At 33.7% G+C, this 22,195-nt stretch overlaps 3 protein-coding genes and 1 long non-coding RNA gene across 9 annotated transcripts; 3 read left to right on the top strand and 1 right to left on the bottom strand.

The window, feature by feature from the left end:
• Nucleotides 1–322: 322 nt before the first annotated feature.
• Nucleotides 323–1,986, bottom strand: LOC123700630 (40S ribosomal protein S27). Its single transcript, XM_045647873.1, has 3 exons — nt 1,858–1,986; nt 1,313–1,532; nt 323–471 (listed from the first exon to the last, which is right to left on the bottom strand). The coding sequence occupies exons 1-3, from the start codon at nt 1,861–1,863 to the stop codon at nt 443–445; spliced, it is 255 nt and encodes an 84-aa protein (XP_045503829.1). The 5' UTR covers nt 1,864–1,986; the 3' UTR covers nt 323–442.
• Nucleotides 1,987–3,344: 1,358 nt separating this feature from the next.
• Nucleotides 3,345–4,652, top strand: LOC123700631. Of its 2 annotated transcripts, none has more exons than XR_006752632.1 (3): nt 3,345–3,385; nt 3,847–4,041; nt 4,489–4,652. It is a non-coding gene; the product is annotated as an uncharacterized LOC123700631 (long non-coding RNA). The 2 variants fall into 2 exon arrangements; XR_006752633.1 differs by lacking the exon at nt 3,345–3,385 and adding an exon at nt 3,747–3,762.
• Nucleotides 4,653–5,968: 1,316 nt separating this feature from the next.
• LOC123700629 (DNA-directed RNA polymerases I, II, and III subunit RPABC2) lies at nt 5,969–6,778 on the top strand. Its single transcript, XM_045647872.1, has 2 exons — nt 5,969–6,287; nt 6,532–6,778. Exons 1-2 carry the CDS (start codon nt 6,077–6,079, stop codon nt 6,717–6,719), a joined length of 399 nt encoding a protein of 132 aa, XP_045503828.1. The 5' UTR covers nt 5,969–6,076; the 3' UTR covers nt 6,720–6,778.
• A 3,115-nt stretch (nt 6,779–9,893) lies between these two features.
• On the top strand, nt 9,894–21,960 carry LOC123700703 (sarcalumenin). Of its 5 annotated transcripts, none has more exons than XM_045648011.1 (11): nt 9,894–9,974; nt 10,213–10,390; nt 12,965–13,051; nt 16,960–17,298; nt 17,628–18,328; nt 18,481–18,802; nt 18,920–19,092; nt 19,177–19,368; nt 20,131–20,394; nt 20,778–20,941; nt 21,272–21,960. In XM_045648011.1, exons 2-11 carry the CDS (start codon nt 10,309–10,311, stop codon nt 21,480–21,482), a joined length of 2,535 nt encoding a protein of 844 aa, XP_045503967.1. In that variant the 5' UTR covers nt 9,894–9,974; nt 10,213–10,308; the 3' UTR covers nt 21,483–21,960. The 5 variants fall into 5 exon arrangements, with proteins under 5 accessions (XP_045503967.1, XP_045503966.1, XP_045503969.1 ...); XM_045648010.1 differs by having other exon boundaries at nt 9,935–10,046; XM_045648013.1 differs by having other exon boundaries at nt 9,951–9,974; nt 10,218–10,390.
• Nucleotides 21,961–22,195: the final 235 nt, after the last annotated feature.

Genomic DNA, 22,195 nt, shown 5'->3' with positions numbered 1-22,195 from the left:
GCGGGTTTGATATGCCAGAAAGTTTCAATGCCCTTTATGTGTGTAAAAAAAGGATGGTATTTTTGCTTAAAAGAATATTTCCATCTGTCATACTCGTTTATTTCTTATTATTAATTTAATTAATTATTGTTAGCAGTAAGTATTTTCTTATTTATTTTTTGCTATAATATATTAGGCCTTATAATATTAATTATTTTAAATTAAATAATTTGCTACAAGCAACGTTTTTTCCTGCTATATTGATCTGTATATTGCATAGAATAAAAATGCTTGCAATTAATATTTGCGATTTCCCTAAGGTTTTGTTTAAATAATAACCACATTTACCCTTTGAAAAAGCCTTTATTTATAATGCTTTAACAAATTGGATGAATAAGAAAAATATTCATACAATTGGAAATAAAAATGCAAATCTTAAATTAGGGCTCTCTCTCCAGGCGGCTTAATGTTGTTTTCTCCTAAATGAACATCCTGAAACAAAAACATTACAAATGTAAATATTATTAATAAATAGATACAGCATAGAGACAAGCTTAAAAACATATGACTACCCAATTTTTGATCATAAATATGTATATAAAACTAGCGGTTTTGCAATACAAATTTTATAATTTACTCGCTCATTTTTGAGATCATCAAAAAATGTAAGAGACAGGTGCTTGAAAGGAGTTTCAAAAGAACCTGGCGAACAAGCATTTCTATAAATCTATAAAAAAAGTAATATTTAATAAATTAATACACCATTCGTAGAATATTTCAAACAAACCCAATGTGGGCAAACAATATTATTTCAATGGTGGGGAAAATAGTATCAGTAAAAAGGTCAGGAATATGGAATAAAAATAACTAATTTAGCTGGCATTAAAAAAAAATAGCAAATAAACATTGATATTACTGCACATTTAAAATATTATGTTAATTATGCTACACTATGAATTTTGTGATTCTATTAGATGCACAAATAAACAAAAGAGATGAAGATCACATCATGAGTAACATATAATTGTGAAATAGTAAAAACTGTGTTGTGAAATTGCTTTTTTTGTGAAACAATTTCATAACATTAGCCAACTAGTTCATAAAAGGCTTGTTAGTTTATATATGAAAGTGATTCACAATCTGATGTTTTGACTAAAATTGTACTTTTTTGCAGTTATTAAATTGTATTTCTTTATAAATTTTGCTTAGTTTGTATTGCTCTTAATATAAAAGCTAAATGCTATGGATCATATTATTATGTATAATTTTAATGCTAAGGTTATTGATATTGGGTTATTATCTAAAAAGCATTATAAATTATGATAATATTTACCTTCAGTTAGTCTAGCACGACCTCCTGTTGGTTGGCAGAGGATCGTTGAGCATCCTGCACATACGACTACCCTCTGAGCGTGACTGAATACGGTTGTGATTTTATAACATCCTGGGCATTTCACATCCATGAAATATGAGTTTGGATGTGGCACAAGCCTTTTGAGCTTGTGCTTCCTCCTCTCAGATGCAGGCGACGGGTGCAATAAGTCAATTGCGAGCTGAAATATCAAACACTTAGGTTAGTTTTTGGTATGCCACAAAAACAATATCTGAGTTAAAGGAAAGTTCAATTAAAGTATATGATTGCATATATTTGAACATTTTCAACACAATCACTGCTGTTTTTACAAAAACTTCCAATATCGTATCAGGTATTTGAAACGTCAAAGAGTGCCATGTGTTTATCTTGATTTGCACGCACTAGAGCTGCGGATCACTAACAACTTTGCAAACTACATGCGATGCGGTAATTACACTACTCAAATATCAGAAATCAACCAAATGCAGCTGAATTTTTCATTCTAAATGTGGAAAAATACACACCGGCATGGTTTCAGCTTCGATGCAGAACCAGAAAAGGGAAACTACATGTGAGACAAAGACAACCTAGAAATTAGTGTATTATCTATGTTCACAAGAACGAGGGCTGCCAGTTTATTTTAAGGTATTTCATGATAAAGCGTCTTATTCACGGTCCATCTTGACGTACGTCCCGCCAAGGTCATACACGATGCACGACGCATATTCACGGTCCATCCCCGCTGTACGTCAGCTCAAGGCTGCCAGTGTTGCCACCGAAGTATCAAGCTACCCACCAGAAGAGACCTCTGAAACTACCAGAAATCCACTGTGCTGGATGTATAAAGAGTAAATAAATATTTTTAAAAATGTGTTTTTTTGTACTTTTTGCAGTACCTAAGAATTTTTCATTATTTTTAAATGAATTATATGAATCCAAACATTCCAAATCTAAATTTATTTCAAGAGCTCATTTTTAATTAATTTTTAATGAAGCTCGGTTTCTCTCTTCCCGCCACTTCACATTCATGACCGAAAAGACTCTTTCAGTAAATGCTGAAGTGGCGGGAACAGAGAGTATAATATAGCTAATCATTTTTTTTAAACAAACAAATTCGTTAGGACATTTTTTTAAAATAAATTGCCATTTTTCTGCAGTGGACTTTTGCATAAAATCTTTGTTATTCAACAATTCGCCTTGGAGTTCTTTTAAAATATTTAAAATAATAACTTCTGAATATAAACTGTCCATGTGTACTAGGTTGATCCAAAAGTAATGATAATTGGGTATTTCCTGTGTACATAAAAATATAAAATAACTGTTTCTTGCTTGCTCATGTACTCACTACGTTATCACAAAACTAAACTAACTCCTAAGTTATCACAAAAAAATCATATCAATAGGCCACGTTTCCAAGTATTTACATTAATTTCTGTTGGCAACACTGATCTGCTGTACAGCAAGCCTATTCACGATCAAGCATGCACGATGCACGATGCGCTTGCACGACGTTCGCGGTGGTGGGGATGCTCGCTGGACGAAAAATTCGTCGTGCACATCCAGCAACGTAATAATAATAATTATTGACGTACGTCAAGCCTATTCACGGTCGTTTTGCGCAATGACTAAGGAATCCTATGGACAGGGCATAATGTTCTATACAAACAACTGATTATACAAATATCATGCATTTCGATACCGAAATAATAAAACGAATACTGTCTCTTTCTAACTAATGAATATTCTGCTAAGTGAAAATATATGACTATACGTCAGTCAGTGCTAATTCTATACCGTTTGACATTTGAAGTTAGCTCAAATACCTACTGTGGCCGGGCGCCATTTTATGTTCTCGTTATTATGATGTACATGCTCTGTCATTGCTCCGTAGTAAACATTGAAAAATATTGAATATTTTTGTGATTGTGACAAACATTTGTGTCTAAAACATATAGAGTGGTTAAGGACAAATAGTGGCATAATACCAAAGCGCAGTATTGTGGGATGTGGCTCCGGAAAGAATGAAAACTAGAAAAGTTTGTCTTTGCACCGGTATGTATACGTTTTGACTGAAATATTAGTTATTACTTTGCTGATTTACTTATTTTCATGTATATTGAATTGAGGAGTATTCACAGACTATGTTCAGTGTAAAATTGTTACCAAATATAGCTTTATTTTGTATATTTTCGTTCTAGTAAAATAATGAATTTGGGTGCTAGTGATGACTTATAATATCGACATCAGCAAAATGTTCGATGAAGACGTGCGTCTCCCAAGGCTGTGTCATTAATCTTAAGAATAGTTGCTTTGGTGAATACACTTCCAAAATAACAAATTAATTTTGCCAAGAGCAGCAGAAGGAAAAATAAAACACTTAAATTTACCTAATATGAATTTTAACTTAAGTAAGATTAATCGCTTTTATAGTAGGTAGGTACTTTAAAAATGTATTTATAAATAAGTCAGGTCAGGACTAAAATTATAATAACCTAAAAATTCATTTTTTGAAGGTTACCAAGAAGTGAAAATAGAAAAGGAGAATGGTTAGAAGCAATTGAAACTGAAAATATCAAGCCAAATGTAAAGGATATAATATCATAGTATGTTCCCTACATTTCCCCGAAAGTGCTTTCAATAGAACAATGGATGTGATTAGTCTGCACGATGATGCTATACCAGTATGTCTGCCGCTGCATTCACACAGGGTGAGGTTTTTATCTGTAGACACGTGATGTCTTCCAATTTACTTTTGGTCTTTTTATTTAGATTTAGGGCTGTCATTTATAATCTAACGTTTCTCCTATTTTGAAGGAGGCCTGTGAACAAACTGAGATGGTTTTATATGATTTTTTGAGTACAAACTTGGGTGATATTTGGTTGTTGAAATGTTATTGACTGAGGGAAAGTGCAATTTACTTTAAATACATGGGGTGTTTTAAGTTATTTTTCTATTCTTTATAAATTTATATTTATAAAGCATTTCAATGCCATAAAACCAAAAATATAAATTCAAGTTCCGTTATTGTAAGCCCTAATGTTGATATTAATTTCAAACCATCAGCATTGCCCTTTTAATTAAAATGTATTGCATTTTAGTTTAAATGTAAAGTGAACAATGCTAGTTAATGTAAACTGTGACATTTCATTTCCAGGTACCAGTTGAGCCTCAAATCCCGTACTCAAAAATGAACAGAGTGTATCCGAGTGCATTCCAGGCTGCACAAAATAGTTTAGCTCTATAATTTTCTCTATTATTATATATTATTGTTTTTTTTGTCTATTATTTATAAATAAATAAATAAATACAATTACTGTATATTGCGTTGTTCATCGTAATAAAATACTATTATATACCTATATTAGTATATATTATGTTGTTTCATTATATTACATTCCTCAAAACTGAAATTACCAAATTGTAAGTCTACCGTAATCCTTATATCGAAGTCAAAATTGAACTGGATTTATCAAATTATACAGGGTTAGCTATCTTGTCCGGCGAGGTTGCTGGTGTTTTACAAGTAACCCTGTATAGGTGTTACCGTCACGAGCAGCCATCGTCATACTTAATTTTATTAATTGGCATTGTCATTTTTTCCATTTGTAATTTTACTTCTATGTTTTGTACAATAAAGTTAAAATAAATAAAAAAGAGTGTGTGTTTATGTACACGCGTTAGAAGTTACGCGCCAAAAGAAGTATAACTTCAAAAAAAATATATTAATATTATTTTTATATCGATAAACATAATAATGTTTATCGATATATTCTCGGCACTAAACACCGCCATGTTTTGTTACAAGCAATATGGCGCCGGCCACACTTTTTTTGTAGGTATGTCACTTCCATGTGATTCCTTATTCATTGGTTTTGCGTCGTGCATCGTGTATGACCTTGGCGGGACGTACGTCAAGATGGACCGTGAATACGACGTTTAATATGATTCATGATGAAGATATACGTATAATTTAAATAAAATATAGGCAAACGTATTTCAATATCGGATTTAATAGCAACATTGTTTATAAATTAAATGTAAATTTTGTAACCAGTGCAAACTTAGCACCCCATCTATGGAATTTTGGGTCGAAAATGACCTTGATCGTTAGGTCCTTTAAGGTCCCACAATTTTTTCGTTAGGTCCCCTTTAGTTTTTTTTTAAATAATTTTTTAAATTTTAGGTATAAAAAAGTTACACTTTAGCACCCCATCCATAGAATTTTGGGTCAAAAATGACCTTAATCGATAGGTCTCCGTTAGGTCATCCCTTTCACACCAACTTGCCAAGTTAGGTGTGAAAGGGACAAAAAACAACCAGGCGTCATTCAAGGTCATACCTTCCCGTGACAAGTCAACGTTCATAGTGCAATCTCCAGTGTATTAGGGCGTATTCAGAAAGAAAGCTTGAAACTTATAAGCGCTTATCGGTGCTTGTCAAGAAGCTTATAGTGCTTGTCAATGCTGGTTTTGACAAGCTTGTCAATGCTGGTTTTGACAAGCTGGTTTGAGCATTGACAAGCGCCGATAAGCGCTTATAAGTTTCAAGCTTTCTTTCTGAATACGCCCTTAGATATAAGCTTCTTGTAAACGCCTAATAAACGATAATTTTACGCCCCTGGTACGATAATCAGCTCACTTCAGGTTGCTAACACTGCATCAGTCTGAGGCATCTGCATGTTTTGTAAATTGCAACCTCTTGTTGATAGAACAACGTGAATTCCTCAAATTATCTAAATAATAATGGCTGATGAAGAATATGATGGAGAGGATGGAGGTGGAGATTACGATGATATGGTAGAAGAAGACCCCAACATAGAAGAGGCCGAGGAACAAGAGGAGGACGGTTACAATGTTCAGTGCCTTGCTCCTGGCCAGGCTGGTGGAGGTGTGGAGAAATCTAAAAGAATAACAACTAGATATATGACTAAATACGAACGAGCCAGAGTACTAGGTAAAGGCTTTTATTACCTATGTATCTTGTGTTATCACGTTAAAGTAGTAGCAAAGCAAAACGTGCTAAAGAATTTGAATTTAGAATTTTATGCTACCTCTATTATAAAGGATACATTATTACCACAGAATACATAATAGTAGCTAAACGCTACTATTACTTAATTTGATTGCTTTGGGAGGTTTTTATAGTATTGAAGCTGATATATCAATAAATATTATAATCATTTGTTCATTAATTTCAGGTACCAGAGCCCTACAAATAGCAATGTGTGCCCCAGTAATGGTTGAATTAGAGGGTGAAACTGATCCACTCCAAATAGCTATGAAAGAGCTAAAGCAAAGGAAAATTCCAATCATCATCCGAAGGTACCTTCCTGATCATTCCTATGAAGATTGGAGTATAGATGAGTTAATTATAATTGACCATTAATAGAATAATTTTCTGGTATAACATATTTTTATAAGTATTAATAGATTTTAAACATTCAATATATGTAGTTTTATTTTAATTAAGATTTATATTTCCTAATACCACAGAATAATAACTAGAAGCTAGCTACAGAAGCTTTTCTTAGCAATAGCTTTCAAAGAAATATGCACTCAATCAGATAAACAATATGATTTAATTAAGCACGCATTCCAGTCGTGCACAATACCTACCAATTTTTTTTTGAGGGAGTATAGGATTTAATTTGTGGGACGACGGTTCATAATAAGTTATATGTGGTTTTACGTATTGAAAGAGTGCGGACTAGGGTTGTTGATTATGTGTAAAAATATCTGGAATTGTTTTTGTTTCGGACAAAACATTAAAATTGTATCATTGTTATTTGTTACCTTTCTAGTAAATTAATTTATTACTTAACTGATCTCTTTTGAAATAATATGTATTCCTACTAATATTATAAAGACGAAACTTTATGAGTATGTATGTATGTATTTCTTAACCGATTTTGATGAAATAGGAACATAATGTTATCCAATCAAAGTAGATTTTACCTGTCAGCGTCTTTAGGCAACCAAAAAAATGTTTAATTTCGATCACGATCCGTACTACTAAATACTGCACAGTATCTTTTTTTTTTCCTTTTGTGTCCATCTTGCAATTATCGAGAAAGTTCACCGTGGTCGAACAAATAGAGCGCGCGCGTGTTCCTTTTCTTTTTGTAAAATTTATCGTTTTCGTGAAAAATGTACAATCCTTATTTTGATCTTTGACCTTGAATAACACAGCAGCACACACGATCGATTAGGATTTTTAAAAAGTTTATTTGTTATGTACACCCAAAATCCCAATACACCAAAATTTGGATCTCCGGGAATCATGGTTATTACTTATTTCCAAAGTCTAAATTTTTTTTCCTTGATACAGTGGTCAAAGCGTGAGCGTAGCATTAAATATTCAGTGAGGCCGAATAAAAAAAAAGTCTCGGTCGAGCACGAAAAGGCTGACACTTAACTACAGACTATTCTTTGTGTAATTTTAACCAGCTTCAGAAGACGAAGCCATTTTATGTTGCACTTTAAAAAATTGTTTGGATTTATTTTTAACATACACTAGCTATTGCTCGCAGCTTCGCTTTAAAACTCGCATAGTTCCCGTTCCTAATTTCACGAAAATCAGTTCAGCAATTTTTGCGTGGAGCAGTCACACACAATCAAACAACTAAACTAAACTTTCGCATTTATGAGTTTATCACTAAACAATAAACATTTTATTATACTAATTAAAAAAGAAATGAACAATATCACAAAAATGCATCGTTTGTAGTTCTATCTAAGAAAGCCTGCAATGCATGTCGGGCGTCGGCCAAGAAGGTACATCGTGCATGAGGCGGGCTATATCGCTAAAAACAGCAATCTCTACCATTGCAATGTGGTACGAAAGTAACGATTGAGATAGGTAGGTATTAACAAAAAAAAAATGCTAGTAGTGATTTTATTGGTTTTTATTACGTAACTAGCTGCTCCGCGCGGTTTCACCCCCGTGGCTCCACTCTTGTTGGTCGTAGCGTGATGATATATAGCCTATAACCTTCCTCAGAAGAGAAAGAATTTTTCAAATCGGACCAGTAGTTCCCGAGATTAGCGCGTTCAAACAAACAAACAAAAAAAAAACTCTTCAGCTTTATAATATTAGTATAGATTCAGTTCTTTCAACGAGCAAAAAGAGTCCTTGCGATTGAAAGCGTAGGTACCTAAAGTACAAGTGATAACTGCGTTAAAAACAACCGACTTCAAACTTGCACTTGCAAATTTCACAAATACCTACAGACAAAAATGCTCATAAAATAAAAACTACTGGGCCTATCCGAATAAAATTTTTATGGGACCAATTCGACACCATCCCGCATCGAACAAAAAAAGAATCACGTAAATCGGTTCAGAAACCTCGGAGTAATCGGTGTACATACATAAAAAAAAAACATACCGGCCGAATTGATAACCTCCTCCTTTTTTTGAAGTCGGTTAAAAATGGCCAAAATGATTAACTATTTTTAGCCCGTTTCTACATAAGGTATGTTTTGAAAGATTTTATGCATTTTTTCAACCCAAACATAATTAACGTAATAAGTAACAACTCTTTCTTATAAACGAGTTCCTAATTAACATATACATAGTAAGTAGTATGTTAATTAAGAACTTCAGGTAATTAGTGGAGCGGTAGTGAAGTTAAGATGAACATTTTGCGAATAGTAAATAGAGATCAGCAACACTCGTAGATAAGGCAGCTGACCAGTTACACGAGAGTGCAGTAATTTCAGGTATGCCAGTTTGAAATATTTAAGCGGATGGTCGTGGTTGACCCGTGCCAACTGATATTGTACTCCGGCGGCCAATATTAATCACAACCGATCATCAGTCACTTATCATTATAGTGCTTAATCTTCAGTAATCTTTTGGCGTCCCACCGATTTTATAGGGCACTAAATTCTTTCTTTTATCTCTTACACGTCGTGAATAGACGCTTCAATAATCTAGTTATAAATGAAATATACACAGATATTTCCGTTAGCATTGTCCGACAGGAATCTAGAAACATTTTAACTTAGTAATCTTTTTTACTGCGGTTTAACGAGAACAATACATATTTATAGTCGAAACTGTGTTTTAATATTTTCAGTAACCTTCACAGCGCATTCATTGTGCATATTTTTTTTCAGTTTTAATGATTACAATTATTTTTAGCTCCTGCCGACATAAGGAATCCACATAAACCACATTAAATAACTACGAGGTCTTACACATAAGCTTCGATTGAGTACGCTGTTATACATGGGTGGTGATCCATAACATTTTTAGGGAGCCTACTGTCGCTGATATTTCCTAGCTAGGCTTATTGTATTTAATTATTATTTTTTTATTAATTTAATTCTGTAAACTTTCCATACATCAATTTTTTCAGTATGAATAATGGCTAATGATGATCATGATTATTGAATGTGATCAAGTAGGTAGATAACTTAAGAGTTTTATAGGATGATCCTATCTCAACTTAGGTCTTCTTGTAGTGAATTTTGAGTTAGGAGAGAATTTAACGTGAATGTCCCTGTGACGGACGCATGCGTCCCGCTACCCGCTTGCGCTTGGCACGAGTTCCTATGGAGCTTTCTGCGCGGGGAGCCGCCTGCTCTTGCGCCAGTACCCATTCGACCAGCGATGCTGTGCTGTCTCCGGAAATAGAGTACGTCCGACGTAACCGAGTGCACAGACGCGATTTTCTCGACGTTACCCACATGACGGCCATTTAATTGCGGTTAATAATAAAGCTATCATTAAACTATTAATTAACGAATTTTTCAACTTTTTTTCTATTTTGTTAAATCGCCTTTGACCGCATTTCAATGGAGTTCTAACGCGGGATGCATTCCTTCAACATTGCATGCCGGGTTAGATCGGAGCAGTGAAATTTTCGGTTTCAGTGTAGATGTGTTTTGTGTCCGTACAACGACGGATCGGGTGCGCGAGTGTGAGTGCAAATGACTAAATAGCCTGGATAACCAGGCTTAACATTAAACATGTGGACCAAGAGGTTAAAGTTATGGAGGTATTTGTTGTGCATGTTGTTTGCCGTGTCGACGCTCGCGCTCGCTGCGAGAGGTAAGTTTCAGACTTCAGTTTTCAACGATCGAGCGAGTGCTCACTTGCAATATTCGACTGGGGACGAGTGGGACGCGCGCTCTCTGCGTGCGCTCTGCGTCACTAATGCTATTTTCGGCGTAACTTGCGCTGAAATTATGTAAAAAGCGCGTTTGTGCTCTATTTTTGGCGATAACCTTAAGCGAATATTCATATAACAAGGTGATTTGGCCTACATTTTATCTCGTATCTGTGTCCTATTGAATTCATGATGCTAATGAGAGCAGAGCGAGGATATGTAATTGCCAGACATTCGACTCGTCATAGCTACATAAATAGAAATACAGGGAATTGTCGTTATGCGTCGCCATCTTGTGAAAAACGATAGGATCGTGACGACATTATAAAAATGTGACACGGAAATAGGTCACATCATAATTTTTACATAATAATTGACCTATATTGTATACAGTAAGAAAACAAGTACATACAATGTAAAGGTAATTATTACATAATTTTATCGCATCTGAGTTTGATAACCGTCCAATTTTAATTAGGTAAAGGAGAGGAGGATGTTATTCCTACATTAAAACAGGTTCTTAGGTGGTTATTGTTATCGCATATAGAAAATGTTTATTGTCAAGTATGAAACTATTCAGATCAAAAGTATGTTTCGGTGCAACTTGACGATGTAGCGAAGAGATCAATTCAACAGAAATATGTAGAAAGCTGACCTACTATTAGGTACAATATAAATTATCAGCATCGTATATACCTACCTATCAAAAACTTACAAGGTCATCATATTATTATGATTTGAGTATTTTATGTACTTCTTATAAATAAGAAAAACAATGTCAATTGCTGTTTTTAAATTTCTGGAGGTCACATAACTGTCCTTAATCAAATATTTTTACGCCCTACATTAATAACTGTTGAGGGTAGTTACATAAACAAACATTACCTATGCATAAAAGTTGAGTATTTTACATATAAAAATAATCAAATCACGAAATATTTCACATGTGAAAGAGATTTATTATAATTGCGATTACCTACTCAATCTCTAATATATAAAAATGAAACCCGTTTTCTTTGGTCACGGCATTACGCGCGTGAACGGTTGGACCGATTTTGATAATAATTTTTTTATAATATTCCTTGAAGTAACTACGAGGATGGTTCTTATGGCGAGAAAACTCAAACATCTAGGTACCATGGGCGAAGCCGGGGCGGACTGCTAGTACCTATACCTATTATAAATGTAGCGGAAACTGTTGTTCATAAATATTTAACCCTGACCAAAAATACAAGAGCTTCCAGATGACGTTGTTATGAGTCCTTCACGCTAATATGATGTTTCTAATTGTATAAATAAAAATTGTCCATGTTTAAGAACTAGTATTTAAAAGCCCTTAAAAACAGACATAAAAAACTAAAAAAAAATATTTATTTTAAACAACATAATTATTTCTTTGATGCTTTCTTCCGGACATTTTATCTGGTGTAAAAATGAAATTGTAATCCGTCGTTGCTGTTGTCTTGATTGTTTTTTTTAGGTATTTGATAGAATGGATGCATTGTGTGATATAGGTACTCCGATAAATTATATGTTGTATCTCGATGTAAAACTAGGAAATTAACACAATAAAAAATTGTAACTTATGAGACTATTAACTAAAATAACAGTTGTAGATACAAACTAGATAAAAGGAGTTTATTAAATAAGAAAGCTGAAAAGGACTAAAAAACTAAAGTTACATTTGAATTAGGTACTTACCTTTTTTTTTAAAAAAAAAAGAAAAACCTGCCTACTTCGAACAATCGAAGATAGAGTTTATTTTTATGAGCTAGTTAACAAAATTAGCGAAATTCGCATAAATAAATTATTTATCGAATACCTTATAGTTACTTTAAAATCCGCAATATTGCTTCTTGAAGGGCTATTAATTTTTTTAATAGGCATACAATAAGCGATGATACATTAGTGATTAGTGTACCTAATTGTCATTTATTTTTAAAAACAATATACTAAAATAAAACGTTGCAATGTCAATAGCGTCGTTAAAAGTATTGTGATTAAAAAATCTCTAACGAAGTTTACAAAGGAAGATGCATCTCTCTAAATTTATCTAATCTATTTTAATTGTAATTAAAAGCAACACATTGCCAACCTTCAGTTGGTAATTACAAAATTCCCGAGTAATTATTGGCTGACAATTTATTCAACCACATATTTCTTTTGTTGGTGTTTTGTTATGTAATTGAAAATTACTCTAGACCATAAAATTATGTCTCTACATAGAGACAAATATATAATTGCTTAGTTACTTAAAAGTTTAAGTAAAATTTTCAGTTAAATTCAGCTTTTCTAATAGTTTACCTGTGCCTATATTGCTTTTTTTTCAATTACTGTACGAATTTTATTTCATATTCATTAAACTATTTGATTACTTAATTGGTTCGTAAATCGGTCGATACCTACTATTGCAGTACGTTCCCCGCCAGTGACCTCTAATTTAGGTTGATATGTACCTATAAGATGGAAGTCAAAATATTTAAGCTTTTATATGTTGTGCAAAACATTTGTTTCAGCCGATGACGACGTACCTTTAGAATCACAATGCCGTCCGTACATCGAGAAAGCTCTTAAAGAGCTAGAGTCAGGAGATACAGAACCAGGTATTGCCAAAGTAATTTGATTTTTTATTTATTCCTTAGTTTAGTATTACTTCATTTAAGAATGAACACAATACTCATTATTTTTATTATCATAACCCATAAATAGTTGACTAAAAAATATCTATCTTTCTGATCTCGATGCCAAAAATAACAATAATCGCTATCGTTACTCATCAGTTTTATTGTGCTTTGCCGTTCAGTTTTTAGTTTTTCTTGACTAGATTTAATATTACAAGAAGAATTCTATTGAAGATATACGAATTGATTTTTTTTTATTTTGTACTATAACGCAAATTTAGGTATCTAGTAGAAGTAATAATATTTTTATAAAGTCACTAATTGATATTTTTTCAGTTTGTTGTTGCAAACTTATGTACATACATTAGTTGATCTCATTATATTAAGTCATATGAGTTAAGTTTATAATGCCATTCGATTAGCACATTAATTAGGATCCCAACTTTAATTTTCGGATGACGTAAAACAAATTATTGACGTCAATCCGAAAAATGTTCATCTCGCTGGTTTATAACTAGAATAACCTCGAATTGAACGAACAAGTTTTACAGTTGTTGATTCTATTTTAACTGGGGCAGTAGTGAGCGTCACCCATTTATTGCGTTGGTCAGTAATAATAGAATAAGCGGGCCCAGCAAGAATTAGGGATTATGCTTGTTTTTGCTTTGATGTACATATTACAAACCGCAAACAACATAGCTATCATCATATCATGTAGGTTTAATGGGCAATCAGCATCAAAGAACACACAATCAATGTAAATCATTAATTAACGCGAGGTATTTCAACGCGAGGCAAGATTGGAGGTGAGGTGTGCGGGGCCGTTCGCGTGACACGCGCTCCTCGCGCTCCTCGCGTCGTTTGTTTTTCGTAACGTTAGCGCTATGCCACAGTGTAAAATACTTATATCAAAAGTAAATTGTGATCAATTTTTATTATGTAAGCAATGTAAAAGTGTTTGTGTCAGATTGTAAATATAAAAGTAAATAAAGAAATCATTTACAACTTTATAAACTGAGATAAGTAGGTACTAGGAATTTATTAATTAGCACAACATAATTATGGAAGTACTTGGTGTAACTAATAAATATTACTTGCTGCTACCAGTAGAAGCTTAGAGTATTATATTAGAATAGTATAGAGCGCGTGTATTACAATATAACTACAATACTACAACAATCTACAAAAATGGTCTGATATTATTTCTTCGTAAAATTATAAAAAAAAAAAGTTTTATTGAAAAATATAAATATCGCTAATTTCTGAACATTTTCACTCATAACATTTTTATTTATAGTTCTATGACAAAAAGTTACTGGACCAAAATTGTAGAAAATTTAATTTGCAACAAATAATGTTGACAATTTTTTTTTATCAGATTAATAGTTTAAGAGATATATCATAAAAACCATATTAAGCGCTATTTTTAAGATGGCGGCCGTGGGACAAGGGTGGCGACCCCACAAACTTGGTGATAGCTTCACACTAACCCCCCCTATACATCAAAAAAATAAAATGCGTCCTCCTAAAAAACGCAACCCCAAATGTAACTTTTCAATGAACTATAATAACAATGATTATGAACTAACTATTATCATCTATTATACAGTAAAAGTTCCTTATTCGCGCTTCCTTTATTCGCGTTTTCACTATTCGGGAATTAAAAAAATGCGACCCAATTTCTATATTCGCGACTAAAAATTTTTTTATTCGCGGATTTAATAAGTACATACATAATAATAAAATTATTCCAATAGGTATCTAACACAATATCCTTGTCAAATGGACTAATAAGAAAGTAAAATAGATCTTATTACAAGTTAGCCTAAAGTACATAATATTATGTTGTTAATTAATGATATCGCCGAGGCCTTTGACCCAAGCCGCCTTTGTCGCAAGCCGCCTTTGCCGCGATTGATGTTTTTGAGAATGTAAATAAACAGAATGGAAGCAACCTTATAACTCAATAAATAAAGTATATTTTTAAATGTAGTTCCGTTTATAGTAAAAGCCGCTTTGCGTGTTTTATAGGTTTCGTCTTTCACATTCGTTACAAAAATAATTGTGATCGAGTAACGTCTACTGCACTCTTCCTAGTTTATAAATTTATAATGTCAACTAAAAAAAATGAGACACGAAAAAAATCTCAATCGTCACCTAGGAACGTATAACGTAGAACCTATAATCCCATATAATAATTACCATTCCGTATTCACGGTTTCTGTATTCGAGGCATATATTTTATGGAACATATACCCCGCCAATAAGGAACTTTTACTGTAGTGATTAATAATTATTATTAGTCAATAATCATTATTATTTGACTATTATCAATTATTTTTTAACAAATAATCATTATTGTTTTTTTCCTTAAAATAAACAACTGTAATTAATAATTATACCCCAAAATTATGCAAATAATACACCAATTACGTAATAATAATCCATACTAATATTATAAATGCGAACGTAACTCTGTCTGTCTGTCTGTTACTCAATCACGCCTAAACTACTGAACCAATTTGCATGAAATTTGGTATAGAGATATTTTGATACCCGAGAAAAGGCATAGGCTACCTTTTATTGCGAAATATGTACCACGGGCGAAGCCGGGGCGGACCACTAGTATTATATATATAAAACAAATTATTATAAACTAAACTCTTATTTCACAGTAACGCAGCTTTTATCGTTTTGAAATAAAAGCATACGAGGTGAAACTTTATGACCAACTGATATTTTTATTCTGTGGCATCAAGTAACTACGTTTTTATCATATTACTCAATTTACATACTAGTTCTCTTTTCCTGTCCTTTTTTGTGATACTGACACTGCTTTCTTCCGAATTTTGTTTGTTTTGTTACCCATTTTCAATAATTTATCTTTACTCAAAACTTAAAATCGAGCGGAGATAATTTGACACAGGTCCTACGTTAGCAAGCGCCTGATCAGGACTGGCGGGGTAGCGGGCAGCGCGGTTTGTAAAGAAAACGCTGGGCAACGTTAAGTTCTGAGATATAATATGTATTTAATAATTACAGGGCTTCAGTAGAAAACCAAAATTTAGCACGTTTTCTGCAGTACATCAAAATACATATCCTTATATAAAAATTATTTCCAAAATCAGAAATTTCATTAATAAATAATTCGTTTTCGATCTTTATTTTAGCCTATTTTTATGATTTTATATGATCGAACAAAATACACGTGGTTGTGTAACAAATTAGCACACTTTTTAGGAAATATCTTGAAGTGTATTGATTATTTTTTCTAGAAGCGTCATATAATTGCAAATACATGAAAAATTTGATCTTGCAAACCAATTTTACTCCGCTTCGCTGAAAGGACTCCCCTTAACCATTATAAGGCTCCATTAAACTTCCCGGTGCTTTACATACCTACTTACATTTACTACCTACTCAATAATAAGTGTGAATGTAAATGTAAAAAGTGTTTTGCTTTTGTAATAAAACTTTATCTTCTTACAAGACATGGTTTAACTTTAAAGCTTTTAAATTTTTAGTAGGTATCTTAAACTACTACAATATGTTGTTTTTAAAATTGTTGTCCTAAAATCGCTTCTTTCGCTTCTTATTATGAATAAATAATAAGCTGTCATATTCATATAACAGGTATGTTATGTTTACATCAATCCTTGATTATGTAAATTTTCTAAGAACATGTTGCAGATGGCGAATATTACATCAACACATTCTATTACGATACTTTAAATATATGGTAATATAAATCTGTAATAAAATGTGTATGTGGTTATTGACTGGAATAAATAATGGAGAATAAAAACGTTCATAGCTTAATGTAAATATGTGATAGATTTCCATTATATTTCTTAATCTTTATAAGATCTCAATGCAAATCGGCATTTCAGATACAGAAGAAAAACAAGATTCTAGTGAAATAAGTATAGATAATGACACAAAAGAAGACATTTCAACGGAAGATGGAGCTGCTTTACCAGACGATGATAGTAAAGAGCAAGCTGACAGTCAAGAAGTAGAAGATGCTCCATCTGTAGAAGTAGCTGATGAGCCGTACATGTCTCAAGTCTCTTACGAAGACGAACAAGAAGTCTCAGCCGACAACGAATCGAAAGAAGATAATAAAGGGGAGGAGAATGAAACTGGAGAAGAGAGCGCCGAACAAACAGCAGATGAAGGTGGAGACAGCAAAGAAACAGCATCTGCTGATGAGCAAGAAGACGAAAAAGGTATTTACAATTAAAATTCGTCAGTGCGAGTTCTTTATTCATGTAGATATCGTAAGTCTTGTTGTTAATTTAAATTAAAGTAAATATTATTAAAAGTTATAGTACAATGATCATCAGATCATGCTATTTTTATAACAATTCAGTAATAGCCCACATTTTGAAATCTCTTTCTTAAATTATTAATATCCAATACAACAATACTGATGTTTAATATATTCTTTTTTTAAATCGATTCATAATGCTCGTGTGATAAGAATTTATACACACGAGTCGAATAAAAATAACCTTATGCTCATAATTAGCTTTAATTATATTAATATTTGGTGTAGATAGTGGTGAGGAAATAGGACAAGCCGAAACACAGGAAGAAAGTACTGAACAATCACAAGAAGAAGCTCCTGAAGACGATGGCAGTAAAGAGGATACCCAAGAAGATACTCAGGACGATACACAAGATAGTAAAGAAGGAGAGGAAGACAGCAAAGAGGAAGCTGGATTAGAAGAAGAAAGTAAGGAAGGCGCAGAAAGTGAAGAAGCTGAAACGGCATCTTTAGAAGAGGAAGGAAAAGCGGAAGAATCCGAGGAAGCATCACAAGAAGAACCAGCTGCTGAACAGGAAGTTGAAGAAGGCGATGATAGTAAAGAAACAAAATCAGAAGAAGAAGATGGATCTCAAGAAAAGCCTGAAACAGATGAAACAGTAGAAGAAAGCCAGGAGGTGGCTGAGGAATCTCAAGAAGAAGGAGACAAATCTCAAGAAGAAGGTGACAAATCTCAAGAAGAAGGTGACAAATCTCAAGAAGAAGAAGACAAATCTAAAGAAGAAGAAGGTGAATCCGTGGAACAAAAAGAAGAATCTCAAGAAAAGGATGTCTCAGCAGAACAAGGTGAAGAAGATGTAGCAGAGAAAAGCGAAGAAACTGACGCTGCGGAAGGTGAAACTGAAGGTGGTGAAGAAGGACAAGAGCCATCTGAAGAAGCTGCTTCGGAAGAGGAGGCTGAAGGCGCTCCTGAGGAAGATTTGTTACTGGTAATGTTTTTCTACTTGGATAATCGCATATAATCGAAAAAAACTCCTAAAAAATTATGACATTAAAAAAATTCGCGCTTTCAAAAAGCCTTAAATTACGTGTCTTATGGCGTATATTAAAATTTTAATTTGTTCATATTGTGTCCTTTCAGACTGGTGAAATTCCCGAAAACTTAAGAAGCCGAGACCATATCATCCAAATATTGCGTTTGGACGAGGAAGCAAGTGAATCAGAACTTATCATCGAGAAATCAGCTGATATCGTTCTTCGAGATTTGAAGAGGGTCTATGAGAATTCCATAAAACCTTTAGAGGGACTTTATAAGTATAGAGACTTGAGCAACAGGCACTTTGGCGACCCCGAAATATTCTCTAAACCTCTAGTCTTATTTATGGGACCTTGGAGTGGCGGAAAGTCGAGTATTTTGAATTACCTTACAGGATTGGAATTTACCGAGTGGTCACTAAGAACAGGTGAGCTTTACACACCTTTTACAAACGTTAGCATATATTTTTTACATGATGTAGATTGAAAAAGTAATATGTACTTAATTAAAAAGCATTTCTTAATTATTTTTTATTTAATTACAGGCGCAGAACCGTCTCCAGCATACTTCAATATTTTGATGCACGGTAAAGATCCAGAAGTATTGGACGGCACGCAATTAGCCGCTGACTGGACTTTCTCAGGGCTGCAGAAATTCGGACAAGGATTAGAAGAACGTTTAAGAGGATTGAAATACCCCAGTAAATTATTAGAAAAGGTAAATTAAAGGTATATTATGAACATAAAATGTTGATCAATTGCAAAATATTGATTTCAAATCTGTGTGTTGTCTCGTTTTTAGGTCAATATTGTGGAAATTCCTGGAATACTGGAAGTACGGAAACAAGTTTCCCGTGTCTTCCCATTCAATGACGCTTGTCAGTGGTTCATTGACCGTGCCGATATTATATTCCTTGTTTACGACCCATCCAAACTTGATGTTGGACCTGAAACTGAGGCTATTCTCGACCAACTGAAGGGCAGGGAATCTCAGGTACGAAATAGTGACTCAACAACTTGACATAGTAACGCAATATATTCTTCAGTAACGACAATTATAATATCTCTGTTTGAAATAATATTCTATTATGTAAAACCTAATATATTGCGTCTGCATATGATTTATGAACCGACTTGAAACTAGCGTGATAAACACTGCCTTGTACACATTACTCATCGAGCAATAAATAAACGCAGAGATGTTCGTTTCGAATTCTTGAACTAGATTTTAAATACGATCTTTCAATGTTTCATCACTATACGAAAAACAAATACTCTATTCGTTCCAGTGTAACTTTTCATCGGTCATTTTCACTGTATGCACATAGATATTTATTTTGATGTTAGGTAACATATTTTATTCATACTTACATGATTTAGCGATTAGTTAATGGTTTAGGCTAGCAATTATTATTATATTTTTGCAACTATTTTTTAAAATAAAACTTCTTTAGACGCGTTGAGAGTAAAATTTCAACTTCGCGTCATAGCAATACCGCCGGAGTAAGGCGACGATTATGGTATCTTTGAATCTTGCCAAAGAAGTTTAATTTCTGACACGTGTGCTCGGCACACGTGTTCATTTCCCCTATGAATCGTCTAAAATAATAGGAAACACATTTATGGAAGTTACAACAAATATTTTGCAAAGTTGAAACTTGAGACATTATGCTATCAAGTCAATCTAATTACGCAATCTTGTACGTTTCTGATTGAGAACAACTTAGTATCAAAACTTCCATTTAACCTATTCCAGACACGCATCGTCCTCAACAAAGCGGATAGCGTGAAGCCAGAAGAGCTGATGCGGGTACAGAGCGCTCTGATCTGGAACATTTCGCCCCTCATGAGCTCCCCCCAACCGCCAGTAATGTACACAGTGTCTCTGTGGTCGATACCGTTTGAGGCGACCGCTCCGGTGCGCTTGCTGCAGGCCCAAGAGCGGGAGCTCTTGAGGGACCTGAGGCAAGCTGTGGATAAGCGCATTGAGAATAAGATCGCGAGCGCTAGACGATTTGCGGTGAGTTTTTTGAGACTTTTTGGCAACTTTTTGGTGTTTGTAGTAGCACAGACAATAGTAGAGGCTATTTTTTTTTATCTTGTATTAGAGGCGTGAACCAAAGTTAAAAGTTTGAAATTCAAATATTTGTTTTCTCTTTTATTGCATCACGGAGATGTGTTGATCACAAAAATAAGCCACTGATTTGTGTGATATTTATATCTAGGTTTAAAATTCAAATATAGGTGAAAGATAATAAATGTGTAACTATAGATTGTGATAAGATTAATTATTTCGCTTTTTTTGGTTAAAAAAAGAACTTTTTTGTACATATTTAATTACACTTTTTATACACGGTACCTATATACTATATAGTTTACAAATATTATGTGTTTTGTTCATAGGTGCGCGTGAGGAATCACGCAAAGATGGTCGACTGCTATCTCACAACATATTACAACCACAAGACCATTTTCGGCAACCGGAAACTCATCGCTGATGCTATTATTGAAAATCCTCAGAACTATCACATCTACGAGGGTCTCAGCACACTTACTAACATTTCTAGGTGCGTATACATATTGTTAGCGATAATATACGATAGTAACGAATTTAACGTCACCAGGAAAAATCTATATAGTTTGAACCTTTTGCGATCTGTTTTTTTTTCCATTCTTATATTGTACATGTTAAATAATGTATAAGTAATAGAATTATCTTAACAAAAATAATTGATTTATCGATAATCTTAACTCAAAGGCTGAACCAAATAGATAGGATAGGTCACAAATAAATAACGCAGTTATATGTTCATTACCTTTTACTGGTGACGTATTAAAAAGAACCTTGATAAAAATTGAATAAATGTCCATATCGTTAACGTATCCAATTTGTACAGGTATGACCTCCCCGACCCCGAGACGTACCGGGACTTCTTCCGGCTGAACCCGCTGTACGAATTCCAGCAGTTGTCAGCCACGTGCACGTACTTCCGCGGCTGCCCCATCAACAAGCTGGACGTCGCCATCGCCTACGACCTGCCCGAGCTCGTCGGCAAGTACAAGAAGATGGTGGAGACCGCCACGCCCCAGGGCATGCCCAAGAGTTGAACACCCCGCGACCGCACCCGCTTCTCATTCTAGCGAATGGAACGACCCACCTTTTGGGCACATTTTGCATTTCTCTCACCAATTCGGCGACGATCAATTTTTTTTTAAATCGCATTTCGATTTACATCCATTCGTTGTTAATGTTTATTTGCTTCAATACTCGCTTGTTCATACTCTCGACGTGAATGATGTGACGTGAATTTGTGTTTTTCATTTTGATTTCGTAGTACCTTTAGCGAACGGACACTTCCAATATCCTCATTAACACCTCACTTCTATTCGTGGCGGAACGTAATTTTTTATTAATCTAGTCATTATTATAAAGTTTGTTAGTGAAATATAAATACTTTTATTTATTGAATTGAAATGCACTATAGTTAAAATCCACTCGCATATTAATTATAGTGCGGTCTCTACCCATGTCTTTGTTAGAATAAGACTTGACTATTAAGTAATAAATAAAAATACAGGAAAATAATTTTGTTTTATTTCTATTTTATAAGGAATTCAAACTACACATTTAAAATTTTGTAAGAGTTAAAAATAAGGAATTCAATATATTAAGTAATTATGATTATTGATGATACTGTCCTTAATTTAGTAGCTAACCTAACCTAACTGAATCAGATAAGAGACGGTGGAGATTATTTACATAATTGATGAGTTTAGAACCACCGGACGCAGAAATTATCAACGAATTTGAGATTGTTTTA

This window comes from Colias croceus, chromosome 20, assembly GCF_905220415.1.
Source record: "Colias croceus chromosome 20, ilColCroc2.1".
NCBI lineage: Eukaryota > Metazoa > Arthropoda > Insecta > Lepidoptera > Pieridae > Colias > Colias croceus.
Note: the sequence above shows the minus strand (reverse complement) of the source record. Positions and strands in the feature narration are given on the sequence as shown.

Excerpts from the sequence above, each read along its gene's own strand:
- LOC123700703 (XM_045648011.1), top strand. The coding sequence starts at position 10,309 with ATGTGGACCAAGAGGTTAAAGTTATGGAGGTATTTGTTGTGCATGTTG. Across the intron at positions 17,299-17,627 it reads TGAGCAAGAAGACGAAAAAG|ATAGTGGTGAGGAAATAGGA; the intron begins GTATTTACAATT and ends TATTTGGTGTAG. Across the intron at positions 18,329-18,480 it reads CTGAGGAAGATTTGTTACTG|ACTGGTGAAATTCCCGAAAA; the intron begins GTAATGTTTTTC and ends GTGTCCTTTCAG.
- LOC123700629 (XM_045647872.1), top strand. The coding sequence starts at position 6,077 with ATGGCTGATGAAGAATATGATGGAGAGGATGGAGGTGGAGATTACGAT. Across the intron at positions 6,288-6,531 it reads CGAACGAGCCAGAGTACTAG|GTACCAGAGCCCTACAAATA; the intron begins GTAAAGGCTTTT and ends CATTAATTTCAG.
- LOC123700630 (XM_045647873.1), bottom strand. Across the intron at positions 472-1,312 it reads TCGTGCTAGACTAACTGAAG|GATGTTCATTTAGGAGAAAA; the intron begins GTAAATATTATC and ends TTTTTGTTTCAG.